This window comes from Condylura cristata, unplaced genomic scaffold, assembly GCF_000260355.1.
Source record: "Condylura cristata isolate star-nosed mole 26May11 unplaced genomic scaffold, ConCri1.0 scaffold00057, whole genome shotgun sequence".
NCBI classification, from domain to species: Eukaryota; Metazoa; Chordata; class Mammalia; order Eulipotyphla; family Talpidae; genus Condylura; species Condylura cristata.
In genome coordinates, this window is record NW_004567158.1 from 824,289 (window position 1) to 842,533 (window position 18,245).

The window sequence follows — 18,245 nt, forward strand, 5'->3', positions numbered from 1 at the left end:
CGGCAGAGCGCCTCTGGGCCCCGATCGCCGTCGGAATTCGCCGGCCGCGTCGCGACCGCGCCTGCGCTGCGGACCTATCAGCCCTGTGCCGCCGCGCTCCGCGCCCGCCATGTGGGGACAGAGAACGGGCCTTTCCGGAGGGAGGGGGCCGAGGACCCGGGAACTTCAGACGCCGCAGGTCGGCCGGGACCATCAAGGGCTTGGATGGCAACTTGCGGGCCCGCGGGCCCGCGCTTGGGCCGCGACTTTCGGCCCCGCCACGGCCACGTGGTGGCCCGGGATGCTGCGACACGTGCAAGCCAGCAGGCCCGCCGGTTGCACCCGATCGCCAGCAGATGTCCCCGGGCCGCCGCCCGCTCTCGCTGGCTGCTAAGCTCCCTGCCCTGTATTTTCGAGACAAATGGCCAGTCGGTGTGTTTGCATTTTCTTTAGTTTTTATCTTGCCGAAGAAGCACAAGAAGAAAAAGGAGCGAAAATCCTTGGCAGAAGAGGACATAGCGGTGAGTAGGAAGCTCTGTCACTTTGTGGGGCGCGAAGGGCGTAAGTGACAGGTGACAGAAAGGGTCCTAAAGGAATAATGGCTGCAGTTGGGTGGCGGCTGCCTGGGTAGACTGGTGGCCACGGCCTCCCTTCCTTGAACCTGTGGTCTCCCCGCTGCCCTCATAGCTGTAGCCACCCAGTGGCACCAGACTGGGGGACTCCCATCAGGCCCCAGTCCCTCTCCTTCCCTGGGAGCACTCACGCAGGACGCACAGATTGCCATGTTTTCCACCGTGGTATGGCTGGCTCACAGAGGCGGGCGGGATGTCTGATGGCCTTTTCTGTGTTTGGAAGGAAATACAACATGCTGAAGAATTTCTTATCAAACCTGAATCCAAAGTGGCGCAGTTGGACACATCTCAGTGGCCCCTGTTGCTAAAGGTAGGTGCTTCTCAGGCCAGTGCGAGGCCCTACAGCCAGGGTGTGGGTCAGCGGTCTTCAGTGCTGCGGGCCTTGCGGGTTCTGGAGGCTTCCGAGACCAAGGACCTTTCGGTGTTCACTTCCAGCACCCCCACACCGTTGTAGCAAACGAAGTGTCAGGACGACTAATTGCAGACTAGGGCAGCGCTGGGGCCCCACGGGGAGTGGGACTGCCCAGTGCCAGAGGCCTGTGCAGACACCACTTAGGTCAGGCGGTGCCGCCTCAGGCCGTCTGCTGGGAGTACTTTTCCTTAGGCCGGTTGAGGGCTGCAGGAATAGGCCACTGGTGGGTAGTGGCCTCTGGAATCACTGACTGCTGGACCAGGTGGCTCAGTGGTGAGTCGAGGCCTCACAGCTGATTTACTGTGCACTAACTCAGCCTGCCTGGGAGGCGAGGAGGGGCGAAACAGCCGCTGCCCCACCTGTCAAAGCCATTTTCTGAATGAACACACAAGTGAAAGGCGGGGGTTTGCTTAGCTAACTCCACACAGTGGGCTTGCTGATCGGCCAGCTTGTCTTTCTAGAAGCCTGTGCTCCTGTTTCAGGGCATGGGAATCGGGCAGGGTCCTCACCAGGGTTGGGAGATGGTTGACAAGATACTGTGGTTTGGTAACAGGCTTACGTAAGTTGGCTGATAAGGATGGGTTCCGTTAAGGGGAGCTTTTCAGACTGGGGGTCAGCTGGGGAAAGGAGTGGGCTGGGCTGGCAGCCTCGAGCAGGAGCCAGTGAGTCAGTCTTCAGGTAACGCCCTTTGGACCCTCCGACCTGCCTGTTCGGTCCTTCCATGTGTCCACCAACCTGCATAGGGAAGCCCAGTCCCCTGGGGTCTCTGGGGGTGAGCAGATTGGCCTTATGCTAACTGGGGCAGGGGTTAGTCTATCATAGCAGGTGATGACCGTTCAGCAGCAAGACCGCAGTTTACACACAGGAAGGGCGGAAGGGTGGCCGTGTCCCAGCTGGTGGCCGGGCCCGCCGTGGTCTCGCGTCACGACGGTTTGGCTGAGTTTGCTCGGTGTCTTGTCATTGCTTCCTAGAATTTCGACAAGCTAAACGTAAGGACGACACACTATACACCCCTTCCTTGTGGTTCAAACCCTCTGAAGAGGGAGATCGGGGACTATATCCGGTAAGTGTGGGGCCCAGCCTGTCTTGGACCCTGGGCCCGCGGCAGCGTCTCAGGAGGAAGCAGTAGCAGCACAGCTGTTGCCCTCCCTTCCAGGACAGGCTTCATCAACCTCGACAAGCCCTCCAACCCCTCTTCCCACGAGGTGGTAGCCTGGATCCGACGAATACTTCGGGTGGAAAAGACGGGACACAGTGGCACTCTGGACCCCAAGGTGACTGGGTGCTTGATCGTGTGCATAGAACGAGCCACACGTCTGGTGAAGTCGCAGCAGAGTGCAGGTACGAGACTGAGGTGGCTCATTGGATTGCGGCTGTGGCTCTGGAAGTGATCTCGGCAGGGTGGAATTCTCTTGAGCAGGGCCAGCTTCACTGTGCCCTCTGTCCCTGCCTGAGGCTGGTGATAAAACTGGTCGGAGTGGGGCCTTAGGGTCCCTCCTTGTTGGCATCTGGGGAGTTCTTGGCCTGGTCAGGCCCTGCACCAGGCATTGCGATTGTCCCCGTCCCAGCCTTGGTGGTGGGACGCCCCGTGACATGCGTCTGATGCAAGTGTCGCCGAAGCCAGGGCGGCTGGCCTTGCTGCCGCATCGGGATCACGTGGGCCTGTGAGAAGCACAACAAAGCCAGCGGCCACCCCTGACCGCTCTTGTCATCTTGCAGGCAAAGAGTACGTGGGGATTGTCCGGCTGCACAATGCTATTGAAGGGGGGACCCAGCTTTCTAGGGTGAGTGTGCTCCAGCAGGGGTGGGGTGGCCCTGGGCCCTGGAGGCAGCGATGGCAGGTGGCGGCGGCGGCTGTGTCTCTGGTGTCGAGGACAGATGCAGACGGCCCAGGAGTGCCTCCCCGAGCCCTCGTGTCTTCAACTCCCAGGGGCACCTTCTGTCCAGCTTCACATCTCTTTTGGTTTCAGGCTCTAGAAACCCTGACGGGCGCCTTATTCCAGCGCCCGCCCCTTATCGCAGCAGTGAAGCGGCAGCTCCGTGTGCGGACCATCTATGAGAGCAAGATGGTCGAGTACGACCCTGACAGGAGGCTAGGTGGGTCCGGGGGGGCCAGCGGAGCGAATCCCTGAGAATTTTGTGAAAAGGAGAGGCCCTGGCTTCCCACCCGACGACGTGGCTGCTCCCTGAGACGTACTTCCGTCCTAGGAATCTTCTGGGTGAGCTGTGAGGCTGGCACCTACATTCGCACGCTGTGCGTGCACCTGGGCTTGCTGCTGGGAGTTGGCGGCCAGATGCAGGAGCTTCGGCGGGTCCGCTCTGGAGTCATGAGCGAGAAGGTGCGCCGGGCCATCCGCTGCCTTCTCTCTATGTGGCTGTGCCAAAGTGCTGCGTCCAGCTCAGGGCAGCTTCCCTGTTCTGTTAATTCAGCTTTGGGGACATGAGCCCTGGGCTCGGGTGGGTGGCAGGAGAGAAGGTTCGTTCTCTGCGTTCACCTCCCGGCCCACAGTGCCAGCGCAGGGGCCAGCGGAGCGCAGCTCAGGGCACCCGCTTGGCGCCGCTGCAGCAGCAGTGACATGGCGTGACGCTGACCCCACCCCTTTGTAGGACCACATGGTGACGATGCACGACGTGCTGGATGCGCAGTGGCTGTACGACAACCACAGGGACGAGCGCTACCTGCGGCGCGTCGTTTACCCGCTGGAGAAGCTGCTGACATCGCATAAGCGGCTGGTCATGAAAGATAGCGCGGTGGGTGGCGGCTGCGGGCTGCGGGCTGCGGGCTGCGTCGTGGGCGGTGCCCTGTGAGCGCCTCGAGCTCACCCCTGAGCCAGAGCCTGCTGTTTGCACGGAAGCTCGCCCTTGGGGTGACAGTTGTGCTTGTGTCGGGATCGGACCCTGCAGTCTGTGAACGTGAACTCAGCTTCTCGCCAAGAGCTGCCCCCAGGGTAAACGTGGAGCTTTAACGGAGTTGTGGTTCTGCGTCAGAAGGCTTCGGGTGACGGCCTGAGCTTGGCCTCCCACAGCCGGGTCCCGCGTGTGCCTGGGATCCTTGGTTTGCTTCCATTGTTGCTTGAAAAGGGAGTTTTGTGGAGACTAAAATCTTCAGAGTAGCTGGGGCTCTCTGGGGGCCTAGGGGTTGAGTCTCACGCTGTCAGTGACCCCCAGGGCGCAGCAGACCTCCTGGCCTCCCCACCGCCCCCCTCAGCTGTGTACTTCTTGATCTGCCTGTCCTGCTCTGTCTCTGGGGAGTCCTTGCACCTCTGATCTGCACCCCAGTTCTTAGGTATAAGGAAATCTTTAAAACGTTCTGACTAGAGGTTTTCAAAGGGAAGACAGCCGTTCTGTGGCGCTGCCGTACGAGGGCGTGTTACATGCACATCATCGGGCCGAGATGCCTCCGCACAGCTGAGCTCTTGGCCTCCGCCTAAGTGTTCCCGAGGGAGCTTGCTGTCGGAGGCATCCATAGGGACTTCGGTAAACGTGCACCAAGTGTGGCACTCGGCTCTCTCTGGTGGCGATTTGGTACGTTTCCAAGCAGTGCAGAATTCTTTAAATAGCCCTTTGTTTCTACGGGGTATTATGGTTTGAGGGTGTGAAAAATCTCCCTCTAACTGGTGCTTGCTGTGGAGACCTACTCGGGTTGTGTCGGGTGCCGTGTGGCCACAGCACGACATCCACGCTGGCGTGCGTTGAGTGACTGCAGTCTGATCACATTCGAGCGCCAGTCGCACATGTGGCCGATGAGCAGCGGGGCACTCATCGCAAGAAGCACTGAGGCAGGATGAAACCAGGCGAGCTTGTCGACTAGGAGGAGTCACAGGAAGCAGTGGGGAAAAGCGTGACATAGGCCTCGGCCGAGTTGACAGGGCAGGAGGCGTGTGGTCAGCAGCTCGGGCGAGTGGAGCCAAGACAACGTGGGCCGGGGCAGGCCTGGCCTTGGTGTGGCTCGTCAGTGCTGTGCGGCCTGGCACGGCTCCGTCTCCAGGATAAGCAGTAGCGCGGGCAGCGGCTGGTCCGGGTGGCTGAAGCGCGCAGACACAAGCCGCGAGTGGGGCCCCGCTTGCGCCCTGAGGTGCCAGGGATGTGGGCAGCCGGCTGCGTCTGAGCCCCTTCATGTGCAGCGGGGGGCCCCTGCCTGTCCTGTGTCGAGCTTGCCTGAGCCTTGGCGCCACCCTCGCTGCAGGTGAACGCGATTTGCTACGGGGCCAAGATCATGCTCCCAGGGGTGCTGCGCTACGAGGATGGCATCGAGGTCAGCCAGGAGGTCGTGGTCGTCACCACCAAAGGAGAGGCCATTTGCATGGGTGAGCCCCACCATTGCAGCGGGATCCCTGGGCGCTTCTCAAGCCTGGGGGTCCGCGTTGGCCAGCACCTGTCAGTGGAGACAAACCAGGGACTTGGCGTCCAGCCGGCAGCGGCGACTCGGCCAAGCGTCAGCTGCTCTCGCATGGGGTTAGTCTATTCCCCGCGTGTGCCATTCTGGCTGCCAGCCCTGGAGATGGCACCTGCCTGAGCTAAAAACGGGCGTCTTGGGATCGGCGCTTCCAGTGCGGTCTGGCCACGTTGAAGGAATGAGGCACTGAGCGCCTGGCTGGGAAGCGTCGGCCTGGGGCTGACCCTGCTGGCGTTTCTGACTTGGCGAGTGGGCTGTGCCGTGAGGGCTCCTGCTTGCCCTTCGCGTTGAGGCGGCTGCGCTGCAACTTCAGGGGCTGTTGCAGAGCGGTGTGAGGTAGTGTTGTCTGTCCCTGCTGCCCGCAGCCATCGCCCTGATGACCACGGCGGTGATCTCCACCTGCGACCACGGGATCGTGGCCAAGATCAAGAGGGTGATCATGGAGAGAGACACCTACCCCCGGAAGTGGGGGTTAGGGCCGAAGGTGAGCATGCATGCGGCAGGCCTGCCTCTCCTTCAGCTCTCCGTGTGCCACAGGGTGGCCGCAAGGGCCCCCAGAGAACCTGGAGCCCACACTAGTATGGAGGCGAGGGGAGAGCCATGGTGGCAGGAAGCATGCCTGCTGTTGGCAGTGGAGGGCGTGGGTGAGGGGAGCCGGGGAGCCTGGTGTGGGCTCAGTTCTGAAACGTGAACCCTGCTTTCCACCAGGCAAGTCAGAAGAAGCTGATGATCAGGCAGGGCCTCTTGGACAAGCACGGCAAGGCCACGGACAGCACCCCTGCCGCCTGGACGCAGGAGTATGTTGACTACAGGTGAGGGCATCTCGCGTGCAGGTGCGGACGAGGGGCTGGGGGCAGCCTGCTCCGTGCTGGCATGGGCAGTGGGGCCTGTGGGGGCCGCTGGGGGGCACTGGTCTGCTTTTCAGGGCCCTTTTCTGGTTCGTGTTGCCTTTGGCGGCTTCAGCCACGCCAGGCCTGGTCCCAGACCTGGGCCACGGGGCCCGTGGGAAGCCGGGCCACGCGGCCGATCCCGCCTCCTCTTTCAGCGATTCGGCCAGGAGGGAGGCGGTGGCTGACGCGGGGAAAGCCCCACCAGCGGCAGCGGAGCAGGTGAAAGCCGCCAAGGTGAGCACTCCACGACGCTTTTGGCAGGGCATTGGGATCTGTGGGGGCAGCTAAGCACGTGTGCTTTCAGCTCATCTGTGACACTCAGACCATGTGAGATCAGGGTGGGGATGCGGGTGGAGCTGCGCCGGGCCCGCCCCTCCGGCTCCAAGGTCTGTCGGGGTGGTGGTCAGCAGACGCTGTGGGTGCCCCACCTTTCTCAGGCATTTTTGCACAAGGGCTAATTCCCAGTCGTCTGCACAGCGTAAGCGAGACAGTGAAAGTGAGGACGCCTCTCCAGTGGCCCCACAGCCGCTCAGGAAGGAGAAGAAGAAGAAGAAGGACAAGAAGGCGAAGGCAGCGCCCGAGAGTGCAGATGGGCCTGGAGACGGGGTGCCGGCAGACGGGGTGTGTAGGGCACGCAGGTCTTGCTGGCCATGGGTGGGGGCTGCTGGTAACTGGGCCTTGCCGCAAGCACAGGAGCACGCTGGGGAGGCCCCGCAGGCGTGGGCCCCGAGGCACACACGTGCTTTGCTCTCTTCCCTCCCCCAGGACAGTGACACCATGAAGAAGAAGAAGAAGAAGAAGCGAATAAAAGCAGAAGCGGTGTCTGACTAGCTGGGTCCCATGAACAGCGCCTGCGAGGAGGGCCTGGGGGTGGGGAGCGCCGGCGACCAGTGACCGCGCGGTCGTCCCTCCTGTCCTGTTGTAAGGATGGGAGGCAGAGCAGCTCGACGCCGCCGACTTCTCAGCTCAGGAGCGGGGCTACTCCAGGCTCAGCACCGCCGCGCCGCCTGCTCGCGCCCTCCCCACGCAGCATGTAGAAAAGGGTCTGCGCGGTGCGGTTCTCGCCAGGGAGCAGGCCACGGCCGAAGCACACTGCCGCTGGTGCGCAAAGCTCTCCGCTGGCCTGTGAGGACGGGGTCTGTCTGGCGTGGAGGCCGCCGTTTACCTTCTGGACGTGGGGCCCCGGCCCAGCTTCGTCAGCTCATGCGTAGCGTCATGTACCTGCTGCTTTTGTGACAGGAGCCCCCAAATTCCTGTACCCTCATTCTAACCCTCTTTTAAAGGATGAAATCACTCATTGCTGGGAGAAGACTTGTGATTTTTACTTATTAAAGTCGACTTCAGTTTCTTAAGTGTTCTGTGGCTTCGCGGTTGAGCTAGGAGGCCAGGAAGTGTTCATTGGAAGTTACCTTCCAAGTCCATGACACAGCATTCCCTAGTTCCCATCCTACTAGATGAGGGCACACGTGGGCGAGGCCACGTTCACCTGCTGCGCAGGTCCGGGACCCCAAAGACCTGCATAGAGTAATCACCGGAACTGCGCAGTTTGGTACAAGAGGAAAATGAGCCGACAATAGGGGGCCTTGGCTGTAGCCCTGAGGCCACTGTCCTGGATCACTGACAGGAAGCTAAATGCCCGCAGTGGGTGGTGGCCCAGGATTGGACAGCCTCGCGCCTTAGGTCCAGCACAGGCTCAGAAGGCATCTCCGCTTGGGGGGCTGAAAGACAGCAGAGGAAGCTGAGGGCTGTCGGGGAAGTGGAAGACGGGTGGATGTGGCCCCTGTGAGGGCGAACCTGGCTGCAGAGCGGCCCGCCCCTGCCCACGTGACCTGCACGCAGGTGTGTCTACTGATGCAGACCCGCCCCCAGCGGCGTGGGGCCGCTGCGCTGGGCTGAGGCCTGCTGCGGGGTTGAGAAGATGGGGCGCCCATGCTCGGCCCCTGGGTGCTCAAAGTGGGCGCTGTGTCCCTTGGCTGAGCTCCAAGGCCACTGGTATTTGCACACCAACATTTTATTGCTTAGAACAGGCATCACCCTAGTGCACAGCAGCTTTGTTTTGGCATTTCAGAAAGTTGCAGTTAAAAATGCTTTCTTCAAAGGAAAGACAAAGGAAACAGCCAGTGGAATGAAAGGTGAAGGAGTGCAAGCTTTGGGGGCACAGGGAGCCCCGAGTTTGATTAGCAGAACGGTCGGCGCAATCAAGACACAACCTGGGCTCAGGTAGGAGGCTTGCAGTGAGCTGGAAGCTGAGAAAAAGCTGGAGCGACCCTAAGCGTCGTCCAGCAGGCCGCGGGGTTGCCAGCAGGTGCAGCTAGTATACCCAGGACACAGGCACCCACTGCGGGGCGCCGCACGCCTGCTCGAAGGCCGCCTGCAGCTGCTCCAGGGTCTCGTCGACGCCGTTGTTCAGCAGCGAGAGGTCAAAGTAGTGCGCGTACTGGCTGCGGATGGCCTCAGAGTCCTTCTGCAGCCGCTGCAGAGCCTCCGTCTGCACAAGGGAGAAGCCAGAGGCGTGTGAGGGGCCAGTGCACCTGCTGGCCCAGCCTGGGCCCCAGCAGCCTCGCAGGTCCTGCTGGGGGACGGTAGCAGCCTGGCCACGCACGTACTGCAGTGAACCCCGGTGACAGGCACGAGAGCTTTCTGGCAGCCCCGGAAAGGACTGGGCACAGCCCACGCACCGCCGCCCGCAGCCACACGGGGCCGAGCCGTGGGCGCCCAGGGCCGCCTGAGCTGGAGAGTGTGCAAGCGACAGTAGGCCGCACAGGACTGTGGACACCGAGGGGAAGGTGAGAGGCCCGAGCGAAGAGGAAGGGCCCCCTGGCTGGCCTGCTGGGGTTCCCTGACAGCGTGTGTGGGGCGCAGGGGCACAGCACCCCAGCTCGTGCCTGACTTCCCCACACCTCCCGAGTGACACTGAGTGCTGAGGTTCTGGGGAGAGCAGAGGCAGCTGCACCCCGAGCCCTGCTCCCCACCTGGGTGCCCTGGTCAGTGGGCGCGATGAACACGATGAACGGCGAGAGTTCGGCCGTGCGGACAATCTTCAGGGTCTGGGAAGAGAGGGGCGGAGACGCTCAGCTGGCCCCGGCGCAGGCAGCTGGCGCACCCGCCCTGCGGCCTGCGCACCTGGGGCTCGATGTCGAGGACGGCGACCTTGCCCTGCGCGTGGATCTGCCTCACTGTTTCAAACTTGGTGCCGAACATGTTGCCGTGGTAGCTGCCGAACTCCAGGAACTCGTTGGCAGAGATGCCCCTGGTCATCTCCTCCGTGGAGATGAAGTGGTAGTCCTGCCCATCCTCCTCGTTCCTCTTGGGCGGCCGCGTGGTATCTGGCGAGAAGCCTTGCTGGGCAGGGCCATGGGGCACCCGGGCCGCGCCCCTGCACGGAGCGACCGCTGCGCCGGCAGCCCAGCCCGCTGCAAATGGAGCCCCAGCCCGTTCCCTGTGACCTCTGTGGTGGGGGCTGACAGGTACCATTTTCGTTTTCACCCGATTCTAGTTGGGTTTCCTTGCGTGTGTAGAAGAGGTGGGGTGCCAGCCACAGGTGTGGCGGTGGGAGCAGAACAGGTGGAACCACTGAGACCCACTGCTGAGGGGGCAGCGGGGAGAGAGGAGGGTCTGCTGCGCCCTGGGAGTTGCTCCCTGGCCGGGGCTCGAACTCAGGCCATGGTGGTAACAGCACTGAGAGGTCACTGGGGAGGTCCAGGTGCCAATTCTTATGCTTCCAGATGGTATTCTTCCATGAGCACGCGAGGGAGAGGGTACTCACAGGGTGCAGGGTACACGAACTTCTCTGGATTCTGGCTGAGCAGTGCGTTCTTGATGTGGCTGCGGCCCACCCCGCTGGCACCTGTGCAGGGAGAAAGCCTGCCGGGGGCGATTCTGACGGGCTGTGTGGGGGGCACTGTGGTGGGACCCGGAGTGCGATGGGGCGGGTGGGCCATCGGTGGGATGGAGCCAGCTAAGTGGAGCTTTCGTGAATGCTCCCAAGCAGCGAAGCTGCCGATCCCACACTCTGGCTCATGGCCTCCCTGGAAAGCCAGGGAGGGTGCTGCTGGGCGGGCCCAGGCCGCCGGTCCCGAGCGGACAGACCCCAGGGCCCTGGGCTGTGGGCACTGTGGAGAAGCCGCCACCTGGGACAGCCCTGCCAGCCCAGGGTCGGGCCAGGCCAGGCCAGGCCAGGCCAGGCGGCTACCTATGAGCACCAGGGTCTTCCTCCGGAACGCAGGCAGCCGCACCACTTCCTCGTACGAGACCACGTCCAGCTGGTCAAAAACTAGACAGAGCAAAGCGCCGTGAGAGAGCAGCCGGCAGCGCCGCCCGGCCGCTGGTGGAGCCCCGTGTCCTCTGCACGCGCGCGGGGCCGTAAGCAGGAGCCGTGGAGTCTGCCAGGCCCGCCCGAGCTCCCGTCTGGCCCGCCGCTGCCCCAAAGCCCCCAACTAGACCCGCCCCAGGAGCCGGTGCCCGCCAGCCGGCCACGGAGCGCGTGAACGCTGCCCCCGGCAGGGCCCGCGCCTGGCCGCCGCTAGGCGGCTCCCGCCCCCCCGTTAGCGCGGCCGGAGCGCCGGGTGCCGCTTACTGGCGCTGTGCTTGGCCAGGTACTTGTCCTTGTACTTCTTCTTCTTCCCGAAGGGGCTGCAGCTCGGTGCTTCCCTCGGGGCAGACTGGGCCGTGCTCGCCACTCGCCTGTGGGGCCCCTTCGCGTGAACCCTCTCCTTTGCACACAAACCTCTGCCCCCAGGTCCCGCCCCGCCCCGCCCCGCCCCGCGTGTCTCTCGGAGACCCCCTCGTGGTCTCTCAGCCTCTCCCCCACCTGCCTCCAAAGTACATCTTCCCGGGGCTGCAGCGTGCTGTGCTCACACGCCTCCTGGAACAGCTCCAGTGAGCGCCATCCCAGGACAGAGCTCGCTCACGCCTCCCGGCCCTGTGACGTAGCCACGAGGGTCCCTGTGCCTGTGGCTCTTCCTCAGGGCCCCCCTCCAGGCAAAGCCCTGCACCAGGCAGTCTGGTTGAGAATGGTCTAGAAGCCACAACCCACTTGTGCCATCTCGTCTATGGCTGATTCTGCAAGTTTCCGTCCAGGGCCGTGGCGACCAGACAGGGCCAGAGGCTGGCGGCGCAGCCCAGGGCTCTGTGCTCTGGCCCTGGGAATCAGGACGGTGGCGCGGAGGCCGCAGAGCTCCCCTGTCAGTCCCAGGGGAAGCCCCTGGGGAAAGAGCCCACGGGCGGCTGCACAGAAGCCCTCACCATTCCTGCAGCTCGGGAGACGGGAGCAAGCCAGCAGACTCCTGAAGGGAGCCTTCCACGCGGCCCTGCCACCAGTTGCTGTCGTCCTTGTTGATGATCTGGATGACGTCCCCAGTGACGAACTTGAGCCCCGCCTCCTTGCAAGGGATCAGGGTGTCCTTCCTGGGGTCATAGTCAAACTGCGCCCTCATGAACATCTGCAGAAGAGCAGCAGCTGCCTCAGGGCCATGGACGAGGGGCCCGAGGCTGTGACGCGCCAGTCTCTTGAGCCCACCCTGGCTGGGACGCGAGTTGTCAGGAACGAAGGGAGGACAACTGCGGTCATCTCAGCGTGACTCCCTCCCCGCGGGAAGGTTTGGGGTGCAAGCCAAAGAGGGGAAGAAAAACGAAGAATCAGTAAGAGGCTCCCTGAAGAGCAGGTGGACACGGGAAAGCGGGAGCAGCCGGCCGAGTTCCCAAAAAGCAGGACTTAGTGAGAGGGACACAGCACCCCCCCACACCCCATGCCCCCCAACTCAGGGCCTTCAACTTCCTTCGCCGACCAGCACAAGGGGGTGTGCACTTGTCCCCCAGATGTCACGGCGGAGAAGGCGCCCACCTGCAGCGCAGGAAGTCGGTTTTGCTGGTTGGGGATGACTTTCAGCGAGATCATCCCTTTGGTTTCTTTCTATTGGAAAACGGGAAATAAAACTGTGAGAACAAATCTGCGCCACTTCTGGTTTCATAAGGCCCCCGCCCCGTCCAAGTGACACTTTCTATGAGCCCTACTGACCAAAAGCTAATGATTCACCCCCCTTCCTGCACGGGACCCCAGAAGGCTCCCAGACCCTCAGCAAACGGGATCGTCCTCGCCGCCGAACGCCTTCCTCATCTGGCACTGGCACGAAGGCCGCAGCCATGCTGACTTGCCCACCGCAGTCCGCAGCCACAGACGCACTTGGGCCTCTGCTGACGCTGGGGCAACGCCCCACATTCGGCCCAGAATCCACTGTGTGCAGGCTGATGCTGGCCGCGAGCCGCTTCCCCTGCGGGCTCATTGGCGGCTGCTCTTCGGCTCAGCTCCCCTCAGAGCCGCTGTCTTCCACCAGAAGGCAGCAGCACTGGGGTCACGGGACTCCAAGTCCTGCATCTACTAGGGGGCACTCGCAGGAAGCTCCCCCTCGCGCCCCGCACCCCTGGGTGTGCATTTCTTTCACTCCCAGCTTCCTCTTAAGCTCCCTGAGGAGCCCTTTTCTGGCCTGTGCATTGCTCAACTTGCAAGTATTGAGGGACTTCCTGGCATCTTCCTGGTTTTGATTTGTAACCCGCTGCACCGCGTGAGGCCACCGAGATGTGGGGCGGTCAGCACTGGCCACATGTGTCCTAAGCCAGCTGCTCTAGTGTCCGGCTCCCCTCGACCCTCACTGCTGCTCGTGACGGCGCTTCTCTTCAGCCCGCAGCACAGCCAGGTTTTGCAGTGACTGTTTGGGGCCGTAGGCACACAGGGCTCCAGTCTCTGCTACTTCGCCTCGCTCGGGGCGGCAGGCAGGCCGGCCAGCTGGGCTGGGCCACCGCACCCCAGCCGTGCTCCGAGCCCAGTGCTCACACCCACCATTGCTTTCTGCAGCTGGTCCACTGACTGATTGGTCACGTTCGTGCCGTTGATTTCCAGGATCTCGTCCCCCACGTGCAGGGAGCCTGCCATGAGATGAAACGTCAGCCCCTGGCGTGCTGTGGGACCCGGGGCTCACACGGCAGGGTGCAGTTCCCCCTGACCTCCCAGCAGCCGGCCCCGCGCCACAGAATCTCGCAGGCGTGCTGAGCGCCGCCCGTTGCTTGGGAGGTGACCTCCGAGGCTGGGCCGTGGGACAGGCGCTGCAGCGGGCGGCCGACGTTCATACCTTGTCTGTGGATCACACCGCCGTGCAGGACCCGGGCCACGGTGCAGCTCTGCTTCTCGTTCAGCTTCAGTGTGATGCCCTGCAACCCAGGCCAGAGCACCGTGAGCGGGTTCCCACGGCTGTGCTCGCCACGGCCCGCGGAAGAAGCCTGCGGCCTGCAGCCTGCTCGGTGCAGCTGGGGCTGGGAGCAGGCAAGGTAAGGAGACGGCAGGGAATTACCATGGGCTCCTCCGTGACCTTCTCGAACTGGATGAGGCGCACCTTCCGCACATCCTGGCCCTGGGCAGGGCTGCCTGGGGCTGCAGACCCGTTGGCGGGCATGTCCTCTGCCACGGCGTTCAGCGGGTGGGATGTGGCCTGTGGGCGGAAGAGCAGGAGGCGGTGAGCAGTGGCAGCCGGGCTCCGGAGCCAGCGGGGCCGCCCAGTGTGGCATCTGCTCTCGCCGACTGGTTGGGGCGGCGGCGCTCACGCAGCATGCGTTCAGACTACTCGCTGTGGAGCGGGAACTTGTCTGCGTGACAGGCCCACACAACTGCACCCCAAAGGTAAAGGTCAGACCTCCCACCACCCCAGGACGTGGCCCACGTGGTCATCCGCTTCTGCACAGGCGGTGAAGGCCCACAACGCTCAGTTCTGTCCGTTCCAGCGACACAGGCTTCCTGTGATCGTGATTTGGATTCCAACCGAGTCTGAGTTTGTGGGACATAAGTGAAGGGAGCAGGAGGAAGCTGGTAGCGAGGGGTGATTTCTAGGACTTTCTGGGAGAACAGGCTCCGGTCAGGAAAAGAAAGACAAGGGGCCATTGGCCATCAGCACCACGTTGGGGGCAGGAAGAAGCGGAAGGCCACCCCGCGGACGTCCGCGTCTCTGCCAGGACCACACCACGCCGCCATCCGGGCTGCGGAAGGGCTGAGAGGACCGACTTGGGCCCAAACAAGATCAGTCATGAGCATTCTGGCACACACACAAGTTGGGGGAGCAAAGACGCGAAGGTGAGTGAGCGGAGCCAGTTCAGCTGCGTACGTTGGGTTTCAGATCTGCGGCCATCTGGCACCAGCAAGGGCGCCTGCCCGCCCCCGGCACCCGCGCAGCTAAGCATGGTGGGTTCCTGTGCACCCCAACACAAGGCGGCAGAAATGACACGTCACCCGGTGCCCAGTGCGTTCTGTGGACACTGCGCTTAATGTCCCCAGCGGAGCTGTGCTGACGCGACTGGCTGCAGGTGGGAGCAGCCGTAACTACGAGTGGGGCCGGGCCATCCGTCATGGACAACTCCCCGAAACCGTGTGGGTCACACGGCAAGCGCGGAGCAGGGGCCTAGAGGCCTCAGAGCAGGGAGGCAGGACTTTGCTGACTCACAATGTCTTATCGCCAGTCTTATCAGGGCCGAGAAGCCTTGAGGGAAACAGCTCCAATCGCTGGCCTTATCAGCTGCTGCCTTTCTGCGCACTTCTGACTGGAGTGCACTGGCGTGGGGGCCATGAAGCCTGGAAGCCTGATGCTGCTTCACGAGGCGCCGCAAGTGGCGCCACGGCAGCGTCTACAGCGCCGCGCCCTCCAGGCAGGCGGGCGCGACACGCGGAGACCAGAGTAGAAAGTCCACGCACAAGGGCAGCCTCTGCGCATGGGGGCGCCCTGAGTCAGCAGAGGCGGGCAAGGGTCGCTGGCCCAGCGACTTCCCCATCAGGCGGCCCCTTGCGATGACGGAGACTCGCTATCATGCCCGGCCAGAAGTGGCCCACGGTGAATCAGGCCCCTTCAGCGCCGCCCCTGTGTGTCCTCCACGCCTGGCCGCGGGTGTGCGGCCCCAGGGGGGGCACAGGACCCGGGGCGGGGCCTGCCGGCAGTGCCCCAAGAAAAGCCACCCCCCACCCCGCAAAAGCACAAACAGTTGGGGTCCCACCTCGCAGCCCTGGAATGGAGTCCCCGGCGGGGCAGCAGGGGGCAGAAAGCGGACGGCCACCTGAGGCTGGCTCCCTGGCCTTTAATCCTCCCAAGTGCTGCTGGGCAAACCCCCTCAGAGGAAACATCTGCAGCAGGGTTCAAAGGGCAGAAGCAGTTGCTCAAAGGAAGTTGGGATGAAAAACAAACTTGGTGGGGTGGGCGCCGGCGAGAGGGCCCAGGCCTCCTCCCGCTGGGCTGTGGAGGGCAGAACAAACATTTGTTGAGCCTACTGTCAGGCTCCTGGCCAAGGCTCGCACACGGCAGCGGCCAGGGCCCCACCACCAGCACCCACGGAGAGCCCGCGGCCTGTGGGGCCAAGCAGAGCTTGGGGTGGCTCCGGCCCCGGCCCCCCACAGCGCGAGGTCCTGGGAGAGAGCTGGGCTGTGTGTGGTCCCCTCCTCGCCCAGCTGGAGGGCTCTGTGGGCGCTCTGCGCCCCAGAGATCTGCACCCCTGCAGGGACACATGAAGCTTCTCCTCACAGCTCCCACGGTGTGTTATGGACGAAAGCACCAGAAACGGGGCAGGGCACCAGAACAGGCCTTGCAGCCACAGCTCTATTCCACACATGTGCATTTCCATACCAAGGAAAAAGAAAGCGAAAAGAATCCCAAAATACACTTGCACATCACAAAAGTGATAGTCTGGTTCCCTCTCTTCCTGTTCCCCTCCCTTGGGGCCACGTCCCCTCCCCCAGTCCCTCTGGGAAACACGCTCATTCCTCTTACTGAAAAGCCTCAGGCCACACCAGGACAGGGCCACATCTGCCCGGGCCACATCCCCAGGCTTCAGAAACTGCTGACAGTGAAGAGGTGGAGGGGAGGTGGTTACAACCAAGAACCCTCAGACTCCAAAGTCAACAGTCCAAGGCCAGGAAAAGCCTGATTTGAAGAGCTCGATCTTGACCTCAGACACGTGATTCAGGCCCAGAGGAGCGCTGTCTGGAGCGCAGAGCTCAGGCTTACACCCCGCTCCCCGAGGCAGGCAAGGGCAGACCTGGGCGCGGGTGGTTGGCAGGCCGACCAAATCGATGACACCCCCCAGAGAACTGGAAAAGCGGGAAGGGGACCAGATAGCTGGCCAGTGGCACTGTATGATTCTTTCTGTGAAGAGAAATATCTCAAATACCCCAAGCCAGCAAAAGCGCTTCCTCATCCCAGACCAGCGAGTGCAGAGTCAGCCCGCTGGGGCCCAGCTGCTCCGGCCCTGAGCGCGGCCCAGGACGCGGGACACAGACTTTCTGAGCAGCTACTCACTGGGTTTCGGGGCTCCCTTTTCAACGTGTGGCATTTCGTGATGCTCCACCTGCAGCCTCAGGAGTGAAGGGAAAAGTGAGTTTACAATGAAGGTGCTGGCCAACAGCAGAGCTTCGGTCAGTTTCTGCTCTTTCCACACTGCGCTCGGAGCAAGACTCGAAGTGAAACTGGGTTTTGAGACTCGAGCACCTTTGAGAAAGCTGCCCCTAGACAAGGCCTTCAGCAACTTCGCCATCTGACCACCCCCAGTCCCGCGAGGCAGGTGACAGGCCAGTCCTGCTGCGGGCTGCTGGCCCACGGCCTTCCGGGCAGGCCTGCTGGGCGGAGAAAAGGCAAAGAGCTCCAGCAGCTTGCCCCAGGACGCGGCACCTGAGGGGCAGAGCTCGGGAGGGAAGGAGCAGGAGGAAGCGGGGGGGGGGGCTCCTCTGACGCCACCTTGGCAGATGTGGGCACTATTTCACTTGGGGACTCAGCAGCAACTTTTCTGACTCCATGTTCTTCAAATCCTTTTTGACACCGTAAACATGGGCTGCACGGGACACTGCTTTGCAGGTAACGCCTGCTGAGCAGGCACAGAATGCTCGCAAGGACAAGGACGTCGGAAGGCAGACGGTTCCAGGCGTGGCCGGGGGCCTAGCGAGGGAGGAAAGCGCTCGGGGCCCTGGACCTGGGTGAGGTGGCCGCCGGTGGCCGGCCAGACCTAAGCTTGTCAGACTCAGTGTGCGACGTACGCTGCGTGCTCACTACACTCAGTGAAGCTGCCCAAACCTAATTTAATAAAGACATTTGTGCACGTTAACTTTCCGCCAGCTAAGGTGACCGTAGGGAAGGAAGCGGGTGTGCGCGGCCCAGCCTGCGGCGCGGCGGGGTTCTGCCCCGAGTGCCCGCGGCATCGTCCCGGTCCCGCAGCGCCCTCAGCCTGGCAGTGGCTCTGAGGGCAGGTGGGGAAGTTCACCCTGTTGGCCATGACCTCGGCCGTTATTAATTCAGCAAACATGTCCGAGAAGTCATTATTAGGAGCCCTGCCAGGCAGCTGGAGCCGGCAGTCTGGGAAAGGAGGCCGGTCACTGCACGGTCACCACCCGCAGCGCGCCGGCCTCACCCTTGGGCTTCCAGTCACTCCTGGCTCCTTGCTACCTGGTTCCAGCTGGCGGTGCCAGCATTCTGGGGGCCACGTCCTGCCTCGGAAGAGCCCCGGACAGCCACAGCGGGGGCAGCAAGGAACCTGGCCAGGGCAAGGAGCACTGGGACTTCGACAGAGAGCCCCTCCAACTGCAGGGCGGTGGACTTCCTCTCAGCACCTCCGAGGCCGGAGGCTAGCAGCTCCTCAGGGCCATCTCGGGGCTCTGGAGTCTGGGGCTTCACCACAAATGCACACAGGCTGTCCCCCTGGCCTCAGGCCACCGCAGGGCCCGTGACTGTGAGCTTTGGGGCAGAGCTGCCAGGCGGGCGCCTTCCGCCAACCCAGAACAGCCGCCTCGGGCACCAAGCAGAGCTTCTGTGAGGCAGGGTCCCTAAAGCCCACTGGCACCTAGACTCTGGCACCCAAAGTTTCCCTCGCCCTTGCTAAGCGCACCATCCAGGCCGCAGCCTGCCCCCTGCCCCCCCAGGCTG

General features: G+C 62.9%; 2 protein-coding genes across 2 annotated transcripts in view; one reads left to right on the top strand and one right to left on the bottom strand.

Moving 5' to 3' along the window:
• Positions 1–332: 332 nt before the first annotated feature.
• DKC1 (dyskeratosis congenita 1, dyskerin) lies at positions 333–8,233 on the top strand. Its single transcript, XM_012734489.1, has 14 exons — positions 333–500; positions 835–921; positions 1,995–2,086; positions 2,180–2,364; positions 2,743–2,807; positions 2,994–3,120; positions 3,232–3,362; positions 3,631–3,774; positions 5,210–5,330; positions 5,785–5,903; positions 6,128–6,231; positions 6,465–6,543; positions 6,787–6,930; positions 7,075–8,233. The coding sequence occupies exons 1-14, from the start codon at positions 336–338 to the stop codon at positions 7,138–7,140; spliced, it is 1,629 nt and encodes a 542-aa protein (XP_012589943.1). The 5' UTR covers positions 333–335; the 3' UTR covers positions 7,141–8,233.
• A 221-nt stretch (positions 8,234–8,454) lies between these two features.
• F8 (coagulation factor VIII, procoagulant component) overlaps positions 8,455–18,245 on the bottom strand; it is a 61,361-nt gene continuing 51,570 nt past the window's right edge. Inside the window, exons 27-37 of the mRNA XM_012734469.1 lie at positions 13,653–13,790; positions 13,434–13,512; positions 13,145–13,230; positions 12,152–12,220; positions 11,554–11,750; positions 10,886–10,992; positions 10,502–10,582; positions 10,076–10,156; positions 9,433–9,635; positions 9,282–9,356; positions 8,455–8,797 (exon numbers count right to left, since the gene is read on the bottom strand). Of these exons, the coding sequence (XP_012589923.1) occupies positions 8,621–8,797; positions 9,282–9,356; positions 9,433–9,635; positions 10,076–10,156; positions 10,502–10,582; positions 10,886–10,992; positions 11,554–11,750; positions 12,152–12,220; positions 13,145–13,230; positions 13,434–13,512; positions 13,653–13,790 (1,293 nt within the window). The 3' untranslated portion in view covers positions 8,455–8,620. The remainder of the gene's footprint in view (positions 8,798–9,281; positions 9,357–9,432; positions 9,636–10,075; positions 10,157–10,501; positions 10,583–10,885; positions 10,993–11,553; positions 11,751–12,151; positions 12,221–13,144; positions 13,231–13,433; positions 13,513–13,652; positions 13,791–18,245) is intronic.

Coding starts and splice junctions, on each gene's coding strand:
- DKC1 (XM_012734489.1), top strand. CDS start 336: ATGTCCCCGGGCCGCCGCCCGCTCTCGCTGGCTGCTAAGCTCCCTGCC. Junction 2,365..2,742: donor GAAGTCGCAGCAGAGTGCAG/GTACGAGACTGA, acceptor GTCATCTTGCAG/GCAAAGAGTACGTGGGGATT. Junction 2,808..2,993: donor GGGGGACCCAGCTTTCTAGG/GTGAGTGTGCTC, acceptor TTTTGGTTTCAG/GCTCTAGAAACCCTGACGGG.